Raw genomic sequence first — 13009 nt, forward strand, 5'->3', positions numbered from 1 at the left:
GATCCAAAGTAGGATCCTGATCCTGATAACATTGCATACCATACAAACTTTGTCTTAGTCAATTGTTCCAATGTTGCTCCAAAATTATTCATTATAACTTTTTTCCGAAACGTGTCAAAATAACAAGCAAATGAAAGGATTAATATCATGGTATAACATAAGTATAATAAAAAAATTAATATCAATCAACAAATTTCCAAAGAACATAGTGAAATCCATCTTTTTGAGGTTTATATTAGGTTTCAAGTCAATATAATGAGTTTGAACCTGTTAATTCTCCGTCAAATTTTGATTTGGTGTTCTAGGTTAGATCAATTTTACGTTGAGACGTTAGCAAATGACTTTTCAATTAACAATGATTGAATTATGAAATCAGGATGTGTTATAGGACAATACGGGAATCCTACACATGACATTATTATACCCAAAAAATGAAAATAAAGGGGAAGAATAAGAGAAATCAAGCACAACTAATTTTACTGTAAAAAAAATTCCCCTTATTATTGCTTTCTTTCACTATATTCCAATCATCAATACATGCTTTATTAATGTGTTTTACTCTTCACAACATCTTTTATTTATATTGTTGTATATGCATGGAAATAGTACTCCATAACATAATACATCATTTTATCTCTTTGTTGAAACAAAAATTAGAACACTTTGTTAAGCAACCATCCATCTCTTCTGTTGTTGCAGCATTTGTATGTCTACAAGATGCCATAGCACAGCCAATATGACAAGATAGATCTTTTGCATCTTGATTAGAGAGAACTTCTTTATGTTTACAAGATTTGATGCAGGAAACAATATCACTAGGAGCATCATATTTTATGATGCAATTACCAATGCATATTACAGTACCTAAAAAGTGCCCATAAGATTGTCCTGCAAACATGCTCAATATAAATATGAGCATTACACCTACTTTGAAAGATTTTGCCTCCATTTTTTTTTCTCTCTAAATGAATGAATGAATTACTTGGTAGTAGTTTGGAGTAAGCATGAATTGTTTTTAACATGTTGATTTTGATGGGAATATATAGGCTTAAAAGTTTGAAACAAATCATGATATTTCTTGTAATTTTGGTAAGTAGTCTGGATAGATCAAGGTGGTTGAAATCATGGAAAAGATCTAGATTTATGATATCCTTCATGATTCATTTGAGTACTCTTCTTATTTTAGTGCGAACAAATTTTTCTAGATAAATCTTTTTACATGGGAAAGAGAAACTATTAGTTTTTCCCTTCTCTCGAAAGCTTTTAGAAAAACTACACATAAATTCAGGAAGGGTGTTATTTGAATCAGAAATATAATTTACGTTGAATTATGAGATTTTGTAATTGTTTCCTTGTCTTCTTTTGCAAAAAAGTAAGAATCTCACTATGTATGAATTATGTCGATTTATTAACTTGTAAATAATGATATTAAAGGGACAATGGTTATGGACTACAACGAGGAACGAATCCAACGGTGTATTCCTTTATTACTCTATTGCATTGGTTATGTCGCATAGTGGATTTGGCGGCGGATGAGGGTATAAATCAAATCATGAATTCGAATATGACCAAATTTGATTTACTAGATTGAAGGACGTATTGTAAGAATAATGACTACTTAAAATTAACAGCAGACCGGGGGTTCAAATTCCTCTTTTCCTGTTTCAATTTCCGGGAGTGAATGTAGGACGTGCAGACGGTGCAAATGTAAGATGGTGGGGCATGATTGTTCAAGCTCTTGGCAGCCTCAACCTAGATCTGTTAGACCTGCCATTCAGCGCTCTAGCCAAAACGAATCCTATTTCGGCTATTACCTCGCAGTTCTCCCTTTAACACCAACGGTAGATAGGAACCGTAAAAGAGGGCTTTCTCGTCTAAAGGCAGGGGTGAGCTTTCGAAAGGCTCCCGAACGTTTATGAAGAAGCTAGTAACAAAAGGACTTCTTCCTCTCAATAAAAAAAAATTAATATTCAATGTCGAACATAGGACAAATACACTAGAGTTGAATTGGTGTTTTAGCATACAATGTCTAATTACTGTGATTATTTGGCTAAACATCATGTTACTTGCAATACATCATCATGTAGGTTCGATTTAGTATACAATAATGGTGATTGAAAGCACTAAAAACATAGATAAATAATAAAATGATGTAGAATTTGTGAGATTTTGCAAGGTAAAAAAACACAATTTAGGATTTACAACATGCCAAACTAACAAGTCAGTACAAGTTAAGGCATACTAAAGTACTAAACTAACTATGGTCATGCTGAAGTGAAGTTAGATGTGTGCCATAGCAAAGTAAATCCACGCTACACCCAATTAGAAGTTCAACTTTTCATCAATTTAATCTCAATTTTGTACCAATCTTCCGAATTTATGTTTTAAGTAAGCAATCATCGAAATAAAATTTTGAAATAATAAAGAGAATAAGAGATAATCAAATATTTAATATAAAATTCAGAAGATGTGCTTTTATATATGTACTGAAGTGGACATAAAAATTCGTTAATCATTCACTCTTTTATCCGAATTAGGCAGGTCGTCATTGAGTGTTTACATGGGGCAAGGGTTTGGATGACAATCGGCGAATCAAATGTGGATAACCCCTCCCCCATATACAGATATACTCATACCTACTGATCACCCACCCGTTACCCTAATAGATATAAATCTAGTATCTATATTCGCTACTTGGGTAAAAACCTAAATCCACATCCATCCCACCATCCAAATGGATACTATTAACTACCCACATATACCTACCCACCACTTGCCTCGTATCCGCTTGCTAAATGTTCTAAAAATAACAAAATAAAAGTTGATAATGTCATTTACATTCTAAATGGAGCTTTGGGTTTATTATCAATTTATATTGTATTCAGGTTCGGGAAAAAAAAATTAAAATCAAAGGTCAACTGGGGTAACTATGTGGTAAGTTGATGGGAGGCAAATTCATGTAATATAGGACAAATTGATACAGGGATCATAAATGATTAAATCTACCACCTAGTCACTATCTATGATGTATTTTGACTTTTTAAATTTACATCCATTCATTACCCACAAAAGTCATACTCACGCCTATTTCAATAGGGGGTAGGTGCAACACAAAATCCACTAAATTATACCCATCTGTCATCTCTAGACACAGAAGAGACATATATAATTATCAACAAAAAAAACTAATGATCTCATAGGAAAAAGAGAAAGAAATAACACAAACACATCAAATAAGGTAAACATCAAATTTATTGAAAACATCATAAATTTGAGGAGGATGACTAGTAAAATTGGGTCTAACATTTAGTTGTTGAACTGTATTTCTATCTTTTCAATTTTTTAGGAAACTTGTTGATAATAGAGGAAATAATATAAAGTGCATTCCCAAAAAAGCCCTTGTAAAACCAAGATAAACCCCGTGCTATACTTTTGGTTCTCCTCTTAGAAAAAGCCTTTACACCAATCAAAAACCTTCCCCAATCTCTCTCCTCTTTTTTCTCTCACCAACAAAGAGTTGTAGAAACACCAAATCTCTGCATTTATTGGTCACGAAACTACTTCAATTTTATTATCGTCATCATGAAAATCTAGGGTTCGTTTGATTAGGAAGAATTTTCAGTACTTTAGGGTTTCGATTCCGGGGTAAATTCATCAGAAATCAAATCGATTTGGTACTTGAATTGAACAAATTAGGGTTTCGCAATGGAGAAATTAGAAGGTGAAGAAGATACGGAGTACGAGAGTGATCCAGAAGAAGCGAAGATGTCGTTGAAGATGCGAAGGAGAGAAGCAAGCGACGACGAAGATGTTGAGGAGGAGAGAGGAAGAGGTAGGTCTGGTATCGTTGATTCCGAGGGTGAATCGGACGGTCAAGGTGCTGCGGCGGATTATGATGATGATGAAGATGAAGAAGAAGAGGAGGAGGATGAAGAAGGAGAGGAGTATTACGGTCAGAATGAGCAGTATGAGCAAGAGGAGAGAGAAATTGGTGTCGGCGGGGTGGGGGAGAAGGGAGTAAGCGAGGCGAAAGCAGTGGGAGAAGGGGAGAATAGTCAGGGAACGGCGGAACGAGGCAAAGAAGGAGAAGGTGGTGAAGGTGGTGAAGGTGGTGAAGGTGAGGAGGTGGAGAAGAAGGAGAATGAGCCGTTTGCTGTGCCGACTTCTGGAGCTTTTTATATGCATGATGATCGGTTTCGAGATAATGCTGGTGGTAGACATAGGTAATTTTGTGGTATTTGTTCTTCATTTTGTATTGAAAAGGGTGGAGTATCTTTTTTTTAGTATGTTGGTTTTGTTTCTTGAGGATAATTGAGGTTTTTGTGGATTTTTTTTTTGGGTGGGGGACAATGGGAAGATTCTTGGGTGGAGCTTTAGTTTTGATGAAATTGTGGACATAAAAGTTTAGAATTTAGTGTGTGTACTGTGTAGTATGGAATCTAGATGACTGATATTGATGTTTGGAATGGAAATATTTGGGATTGGGACTTTCATAGTTTCGCATTTGTTCGATTAATTGGTAAGAGAAATGAAGATGGATAAAGTAGGATCAAGTGAAAGATAGAAAGTGAAGTGGTTATGATATCTTTTTTTTTCTTTTGTGTTCTTTTGTTTTACTTGGTTAAGTGTAGTTTAATTTTTAATAATAGTGAATGAAGAGGTTCTTTTGGTGTGCATAGCTAAGATGGATGTTTATCTGCTATGTTGTAATTTTATTTATAGAAGTATTTGAGAAACAAGCTCCACTGATCACAATATGGGCATAATAGTGTGACATCTGCTGCCCTAGGTTAACTCGATTTTAGAGAACAATGGACGCAAAAATAATTTTAATAATCTTGGAACTGTCTCTTAGATCTGTCTTTTACAGCTTGCTGTTTATATTTCAAATAGATGATTCATTAAGATTTTCAAGTTCAGAATGCTTTTTAGCACAATTTGGTTTGAGTATATGATGAAAGTGTGTTCCCTTATACCAGAACCTAAGAGCATTTGGTTACTGGAACTGTTGAGATTGTGAACATGTTCGCAAGATTGCATTTTAAGCATCCTGTGGGATATGTATGTGTTCTAGTCAATATCGATTTATTTATGTAAAGCTCCTTGGATGCTTGATTAGACAATGTCATACATGTTAGTGTATGGTGAAGTGACTGCTGTTTATTATCGGTTCCTCTATTCTTCAGTTTTCTTCATTGGTTTTGAAAAAGCGGAGTGTGCACTATTTTTTTTTCTCCCTGACACTAACAATATCTGTTCTGGCGTATGAGAATTCTTGTTATGCTCGAAGCAAACAATATATCTTGTGGCTTATGAGATTTGTTGTTATGTTTCTTTTTCACTGGTGACACTTTACGGTACTCTCTTCCGACACTTTTGTGGTTAACTGACTCTCATCATGATCCATGGGGAACTCTCATCATGAATTTAGGGGGGGGGGGTAGTCGGGATGGAGATCTAAACTTAGTTCCTTGTGTTATAGTATCAGTGGTATAAGTTTTCTTGTGAGTAGGTTGTTGCTTTGTGTTTATAATTGCCCGCTTATTATTGCAGCGAAAGCTTTGAATTAATAATAAGTATGGGTTAGATTTGAAAATTTCCCTCTTGGTGATGTTCTTTTTCTTTTATTTCCTTGAGGTAAGTGGAGATTGATGCCATGGTTCATCTTTTAGACGGAAGAGTCCTCTTTTGTTATGTAAACTAGCCTTAATTTTCACATTGTTGTAGTTAGTTTTAGTTCTGACATGACAACCACTCACATGAGGCCTTCTAGACCATACTCATTTATTTACTCGTACTTAAATTAAAAGTTTCTGGTGTTAGCTTGTATCATGTCTTCCTTTTCTTTGTGTCTTATTCTCCGTGGGTTTGTATTGCTGATTAGAGCTCATATTGTTGTTTGTAAATTCATACATCCAATTGCTTTGGTCATATTAGGCGGACTTTTGCTGGTAGAAGGTTGTGGGAATCTAAAGACGAAAGGAAATGGGGACATGACAAATTTGAGGAGTTGAATACGGACAACAGAAATTATGAAGAGGTAACATTTTCTTATGTTGATATTCACAGTATTGTTATGTGTCCTTTTAATGTCATGTGCAGGATTTTGTGTCTTCTATTTTTATCTTTTTCATTTGGCTATTAGCTTTGCTCAATGAAACACCATAGTATTGAAGAAACTGCTTTTCTCGTTATTTTATTTTTTGAATATTTGTGATTTTCCTCAGGAAAGGAGGCCTTCTAAAGGATTTTATCGAGGCCGTGGGAGAGCTAGAGGTACAGATCGTGGGTATGCTCAGGGGAGCAGGATGAGAGGATATAGTGGTAACAGCAACCAGAGTGCTCCACCTAAGGATGTCAGAGGAAGAGGACCTAGAAGATATCAACCTTCAATGAAGAATAGGAGTGAAACATTCTCACCACATAACAAACAGTGAGGACTCTCAACGTTTCGCTCCATAATTGTGGATTCCTTTTTTCTTCAAATATATAATCCTGACCCTTATTTTGCTACTTAGATTTGCAAAGGCGCTAGACAAAAATTCACATGGTTCTTCTGGTAGAGTTTTTGCTTCAACAGCCAGCTCCAATGTGGATCATGAACCGGTTCCTGCTAAGAAAGTTGCCTCCAACTTAAGTTCTGCATCTCCTCCTTTTTATCCATCAGCGTCATCCAATAAGGACATTGCACTCACACAAAAAAAAGAAATACAAGCTGGAAATCATAACAGGAATATTCGCCCATCTGCTGTGGACAATAACTTTTCTATGCCGCAGTCTACTTCGTTGCGAGGGAAGAATGTTATTGATTCTATGGGCATGGACAAGTTGCACATTGATGATTCTATTTCTCTAGCCAATATTAAGAATTCAAATAATGTGCATATGTCGTCCTCTGCTTCTCCATTAGTGGGTGCTACTCAGATGACTCAGTCTAAAGCACAGGGTAGGGGTGTAGCACCATCTGGATCTGCAATATTTCAACCCCCTCAAGTAAATAACCAAGTTAACAAAGTTTCTTCACCACAAGCTCAAGCTTCTCAGCGGAGTCTTGTTCAAAGCCGTGGGCAGAATTCTCTGCAGGCTTCAGGTCAGCAACTTGTCCAGCGTCCGCTTGGTGGCTCTCAAAGTTCTTCTCCACCAAAAGCAGGTTTGCCGAGTAGTACATTTGAGGGTGGAAACCTTGAGGCCCCTCTAGAAACTGGTAATTCCAAGATTGCTGTGGCTGGGAAAGGAAAATTAAGTTCCCAGGGAGCTGGAAGGGGTACACTCATGTATGGTGGGTCACAAGTGATGGGGCCAGGTGGAAACTTGGCTTCTGGTCATGGGGATCCAAACATACCTGCTTTTTTCCCAGGTAAACAACATTGTTCCTTTTACTTGATAGACTTGTACATTGTGTCTCAATAATTTTTCCTTTTTCTTTCAAGAAGTCATGATGCCTAATGTAGTTGAGCAACTTTGGTCAAATCTAATGGTATTTAACTGTCTTTGGTGAAATTGGGGTCAAGAAGATGCCAATTGCCAAATGTAGTTGAGCAACTTTGGTCAAATCTAATTGTATTTAACCCTGTCTGGTTTGGTGATACTGGGGTTTACTGGACCTAAGGAATTGCAGGTTTGGCTATAGTTTTAGATTGCGTTTCCTGGTTCAATAAAGCAGGAGAATTCTCGTATGACCTGGTTATAATTTTTTGTCTATTCGATGCATTTCAACAAATGAATATAATATGGATCTCATTTAAGGCTGGCAATCTTTGTCAATATATCTATGACTCTTACAATGGAAACCATTTGTAAAGTTCCTCGTAAAAGTCAGTTTTTTCTATAGTTTTTTTCAATAATAATTGTAAAAAGTGTGCCAGATTGTTTATGTATTGTGTTTATTTTTTGAAACCATATTCGTTATTTGGTTTATGAGCTTGTGACATCAAATATACTTGCTGGTCATGTAGTTATGCAATTTGGGGGCCAGCATCCTGGTGGAATGGGAGTCCCTGCTGTTGGAATGGCATTTCCTGGATATGTTGCTCAGCCAAATGGTCTTGGAAATTCTGAAATGACATGGTCAGTGCTCTTGTTTTTGCATTTTTTGCTTCTGGAAGTATGTCGCACGAGATCAATAGACAATCAATGTGCTATTACATTAAGTTCTGAATTGCCAATGTGATTCGTGTTAGTTTGAGTGTGGATGCAATAACTAACAACTTTTTAATACATTAGCATTATCTTAAAAGAGATTTTTTAAGCAATGGAGAGAGTATATCTTTAGGAATGAACTGCTGACAATCAATGTGGGATTACATAAAGTTTTGCTGCTGCAATACGTGTTAGGTTGAGTGCCAATGCAATAACTAACAACTTTTTCGTCCATAAGCATAATCTTAAAAGGTACTTTTTAAGCAATGGAGAGACTAAGTCTGTAGAAATGAACCGCTGCATTTGGCTTAGATTTTATCAAAAAGAACTTTGTTACAGAGCTTGCTATGTGCTAATATGTTATATGGTAAATTATGTTTTTGTTGTAGTCTCTCTCTCTCTCTCTCTTTTTATCTCTCTTTTTGTATAGATCAAGTTTCGTGGCATTTATCTCTGATGTGTGATGTTCAATTTACTGTTAGAGCTCTGGTTATTGATTCATTGCTTTTCACCCGCGCCATCGGATTTCTTCTGCTTGTTGGGTATTACCTCTATGAGTTTCCATGCATTCAACAGAGAATTTATGTGGAGTATCCTTTTTTTCCATTGCTCAATGTGTTCCGTAGTCCATTGGGTACAATTAGCCGTTCTCCACTTCACAAGTGTGATACAAGACTTTTTGATTTGAGGAAATATGGATTAATGATAAGTTGAGATGATTTTTAATTCTTAAAGCGTAATGTGAAGTATATGTTACTCGGTATAGATTTCTGAATGAAATTACATGTAAATATCAATGCAGTGATGCAGAATCTCTAGCTGTAGTGACTGCATATTGTGCTCTATTTGTTTCGAGTTTCAGTTATATGCTTTTTATGATTTTTTGTCCAACGAAGTCTGATACACCTTGTCATTCTTCTTTTAAGGCTTTAAACTTATTAGTGGTCGCTGATATATGTTTTCAGGTTACCTGTACTAGCAAGTGCTGCAGGTGCTTTGGGAGCCTCATACTGTCCACCTTTTCTATCTGTTGATGGCTCTTATAATCCTCGGCCAACAGGGCAAACATCTGCCTTGCCTGCCCCTAGGTCTGTATCTTTATTCTTAATGTTGTTTATTTATGAAGCTTTTCCAGCGTGTTCTACTTCTTTGGTGGGGGGGGGGGATGTTGAAAAGTCAAGATGTCTCCACTTTGATTTAGTGTTGGGTCTCAGCCCTCAAGTTAAGCACTGGTGGAAATGTTCAATTTGTACACCTACTTTGTTGTCTACCCATTAGCAAACAAACTAAAGCTTATAGTGCATTCAAGGTTGTGGGTAGATCAGCCTTGCAATTTTTTTTATTATATCCTTTTTGCTAAAAACATTGGCGTCTTTTCTCTGTCATGTGTCGTGTTGCCTTTTCTCTAATTGTACTGAGGAGGAATTGGGTTTGCAGGACCTTTTTTTTTATGTCATCCTACAGGGTTGTCTTGAATCGTGAAAGTTGTTTGAAAAGATTTTTCGCCAGGAGATATTCAATTTTTTTATTTGTTCCAATATAATAACTGTGTGCTATATTTTGTTAATCAGTCACTGATCCTTGTCGCAGCTGAAGCAGACAGTATTCTAACTGTTCTAGAAACTCTAGAGTTTTACGAATCACTTTGAGGCTTTGAGAATGAGTGCTTTTTGGCTTACTGTAGCGCAATCCCCTTTTATTATATTAGCCTCGGCCTACTTGTGCTAAGATGAGTCAAACTTTCTGATAAAATGCTGATGCATGTTACTGGAAAACAATACTCCCTCCTCCACATATTAAGCATAGAGTGTTAGGAGCTTTATTTGATTTCTTTATTTTATTGTTTGTAGTTGGTGGTGGGGTACTTTTATTTTTATTGTAATTAGTAGATTGCAGGGCTCAACTCTTTGAAGTAGGAATGTGGATGATGTATTATTATTATTATTGTTGGGTTTTCCATGAGAAGGGAAATAATATTAAATTGGTGGAATTATGCCATTTTGGGAAATGTACCAACTAATGTGGGACGGCCGAAAATAGGGAGTAGGACAGAAAGGGGTAGGGACGAAGAGTATGGGAACTCTGTTTGCAGTTTCTTTTTATTATTATTTGTTTCCAACTTAGTCCCCTAACTGTATACATCTAACTGCTTAGCGAATAACTGATGGTTTGTTGCTAGACTGTTTGAAATGCAAGGTATGCTTTGGATTTAAGCCCCACGTTTGAATATGCCTGCTTGCCTGTTATATTGGCACTTATGGCTACCTAAATGTACACGCTCAAAATCAAACGTGAGCCATTAATTGGAAAAAGGCTTAACGTTTTTCTTTCTATTGCAGCAAGGATAATAATCTCAGTAAACCTAATAATGAATTAAAGCCTCAGCAAAGATCTGGTAAATATTTAACTGTTATGGCTTTAGATAGTAATTTCAGCTACTGTATTGTCTTTATTTTGATCTGATTCTGCTTGTGTTCAGATGCGGTGAATGATGAGTTCAGTCAGAGACAAAATAAGCCTCGCAGGTGGACATAATTCTCTTTCCTCTTGAATAAAAAAGTCCTTTTATCTCTATATGTTTTTGATCCTGTTGTCTTTATTTTGCTAAATTGACCCTTTTTCTGCCTTGCAGATACTCAGAGATGAAATTTAGCCAGTGAAGTACATATTGAAGTTTCTGCCTGTTCGAATAAGGTTATGGAAGTTGTTTCCTTGATATCGATAATAGGTCGCGTTTGGGTTAAGAACTCCGGTTTCTCCTCATTGTAGGGCTCCCTTTCTGACACCCTTTGTGTTCTTGTGCCCTTGCGCTAGACCACATTGGGCCTTCTGTCTCTCAGAGTTATTGTAGGTAAGCCTGTTTTAAGTGATTGACGTGAAGATATTGAAGTTCCATTTTTGCACCTTGTGCTACTTCAAGTGCCTTCTTGGAAGTTTAACTGATTGTATCAGCTGTGTTAGACTGTTAGTAGGTATGTATGAGGCTCTGATTTGTCTTTGAATGGCATGCAGGTAATGGGGTATGCATCTGCTTAAGCTGTTCTCGGTTTAGGAAGAATGTTGCCTTCAAATGGGTTGGTTTGTAGCTTTCTCTTTGATATGTGGTACGGATCATGGACAAAATTAATCTTTCATTGATTGAGCTTGTTGCATTCCTGATGGCAATATAAGTGTGTTACTGTTCTCGTTTTAGGTTTTTCGGGTGGCTTGATTTTTGTGAAGCTGATTCAATATAGGCGGCTTTTTTGAAGTATTGTTTGCAGAAGATGTTGGAAAAGCCAGACCTAGTGTGCGATATGCATTTGCTATATACATGTCAAGTCGTTTTTTTTTCTCTATTTTTTCGTTTTATATGCTGGCTATTTCATGTTGACCTTTTCGGTTATATTTATTCCAGTTTACAAGTTAATGTGATTAAGGGGAAATCATTAGCCCTATCCCACTTCTGTTGGGGTAAATCTGCTTGTTATAATGGTTCTCTAAGGACTGCATGGATATATGAACATGTTGCTGAACTAGTTTGATTTTGGCTTGTGTTTATCTCTTCCATTTGAGTTAAGCTTCTCTCTATAAGAGAACATTGTGGTTCTACGCCTTCTATTTAGCGTTTTCAGCAGTGTGATATGACATCGTGATCTGTATTTACCTTCGGCTTTGAGATCAACTATAACTTCGTATAAATGCGACGTCCATGAACAAGTCTTGCTATTTGCAACTACACATGCGAAACTCCATGGAATATTTGGGTGAGAGTCCAGCCTAGGATGCAATCAATATGAAGCTTTAGAGCTGTGATTTTCGACAAACAGGAGCTGTGATTTTCAACAATCAGGTGGGAGTCTCCACCAGGCGTGATTGGTAAACCAGCTTATAAGTGAATTGGTACCATTTGTAAGAAAGACTGGTACCATCTACACTAATACATTAAAAGGCGTTCCTAGGCAAGGAACTACGCTACATGGCGTTATCTCTTAGAGTGTTTAATTTATGTACACACATATACAATAAAAAAAAATAGAAAATGCATCTTATAAGATTTGATCTTATGACCTCAAGTTTATACATTAAAAAGTCTCAACCAGCAAAACAAGTAATGTTTGTTGTTAAACTTATGAAGTAAATGTTAATAGATGAAAATCATAATAATTCGAGGCGTAATTCGGGTCTAAAGCCATGGGAGTTGTATGATGTATCTGGTGGAATCTTTTGGAGACCACATGTTTGACGGCAACAGTTTCTCTAAGCTTTATATGGCTTGAATTCAAGAGGGCCATGTTTGCTATAGTTTTCTTTATATTCTATCAAGGGGATTGCATAAGACTGACTTGTCAAATGCCAATATTTCTCTATCTAAAGGTTATTGTGACGCCTTTTACAAAAAAATTGAACCTTTATCCAAGCATTTTAACACTATTGTCATCTCTTGCATACATTCAAAGATCTAATAAGAAATTCAAGCGTGGATGGAGTCCACCCAATCCGGGCGATTATGAAGATGTACCCATGGTCCCTCAGTCCATGGATGGAAAGCTGAATTATTCACAGAATAGGTCTTATAGCCAGGCGGCAAAGGGTTTTGGAGGATCCAGTAACCCTCTATTTGAGGGAGACGATGGCTCAGGAGATGTGAGTTCAGACGATGAACAGATTTCAGACGAAGAGGAGGAAGAAGATGATACTTGTCCAACAATCCGGTTGTCAAGTGCTGAAAAGAGACGTATTCGTCTGCCATGGAAAAATGCTCTTATTATTAAATTATTTGATAAGAGGTTAGGATATGAACTGCTGTTACGTCGCCTCAAAGCGAAATGGAGTTTGAAAGGTGATATTGCCTTAACTGATGTCGGGTTTGCGTATTACGTAGTCAGAT

The 13009-nt window shown here is 36.6% G+C and overlaps 1 protein-coding gene across 1 annotated transcript; it reads left to right on the forward strand.

Annotated features, from left to right (window-relative positions):
* Window positions 1-3416: 3416 nt before the first annotated feature.
* Window positions 3417-11666, forward strand: LOC104904644 (hypothetical protein). Its single transcript, XM_010692959.4, has 11 exons — window positions 3417-4223; window positions 5938-6040; window positions 6228-6433; window positions 6519-7357; window positions 7956-8067; window positions 9105-9227; window positions 10479-10534; window positions 10619-10664; window positions 10772-10990; window positions 11152-11243; window positions 11333-11666. Exons 1-9 carry the CDS (start codon window positions 3706-3708, stop codon window positions 10797-10799), a joined length of 2031 nt encoding a protein of 676 aa, XP_010691261.2. The 5' UTR covers window positions 3417-3705; the 3' UTR covers window positions 10800-10990; window positions 11152-11243; window positions 11333-11666.
* Window positions 11667-13009: the final 1343 nt, after the last annotated feature.

Source organism: Beta vulgaris, chromosome 9, assembly GCF_026745355.1.
Source record: "Beta vulgaris subsp. vulgaris cultivar EL10 chromosome 9, EL10.2, whole genome shotgun sequence".
NCBI lineage: Eukaryota > Viridiplantae > Streptophyta > Magnoliopsida > Caryophyllales > Amaranthaceae > Beta > Beta vulgaris.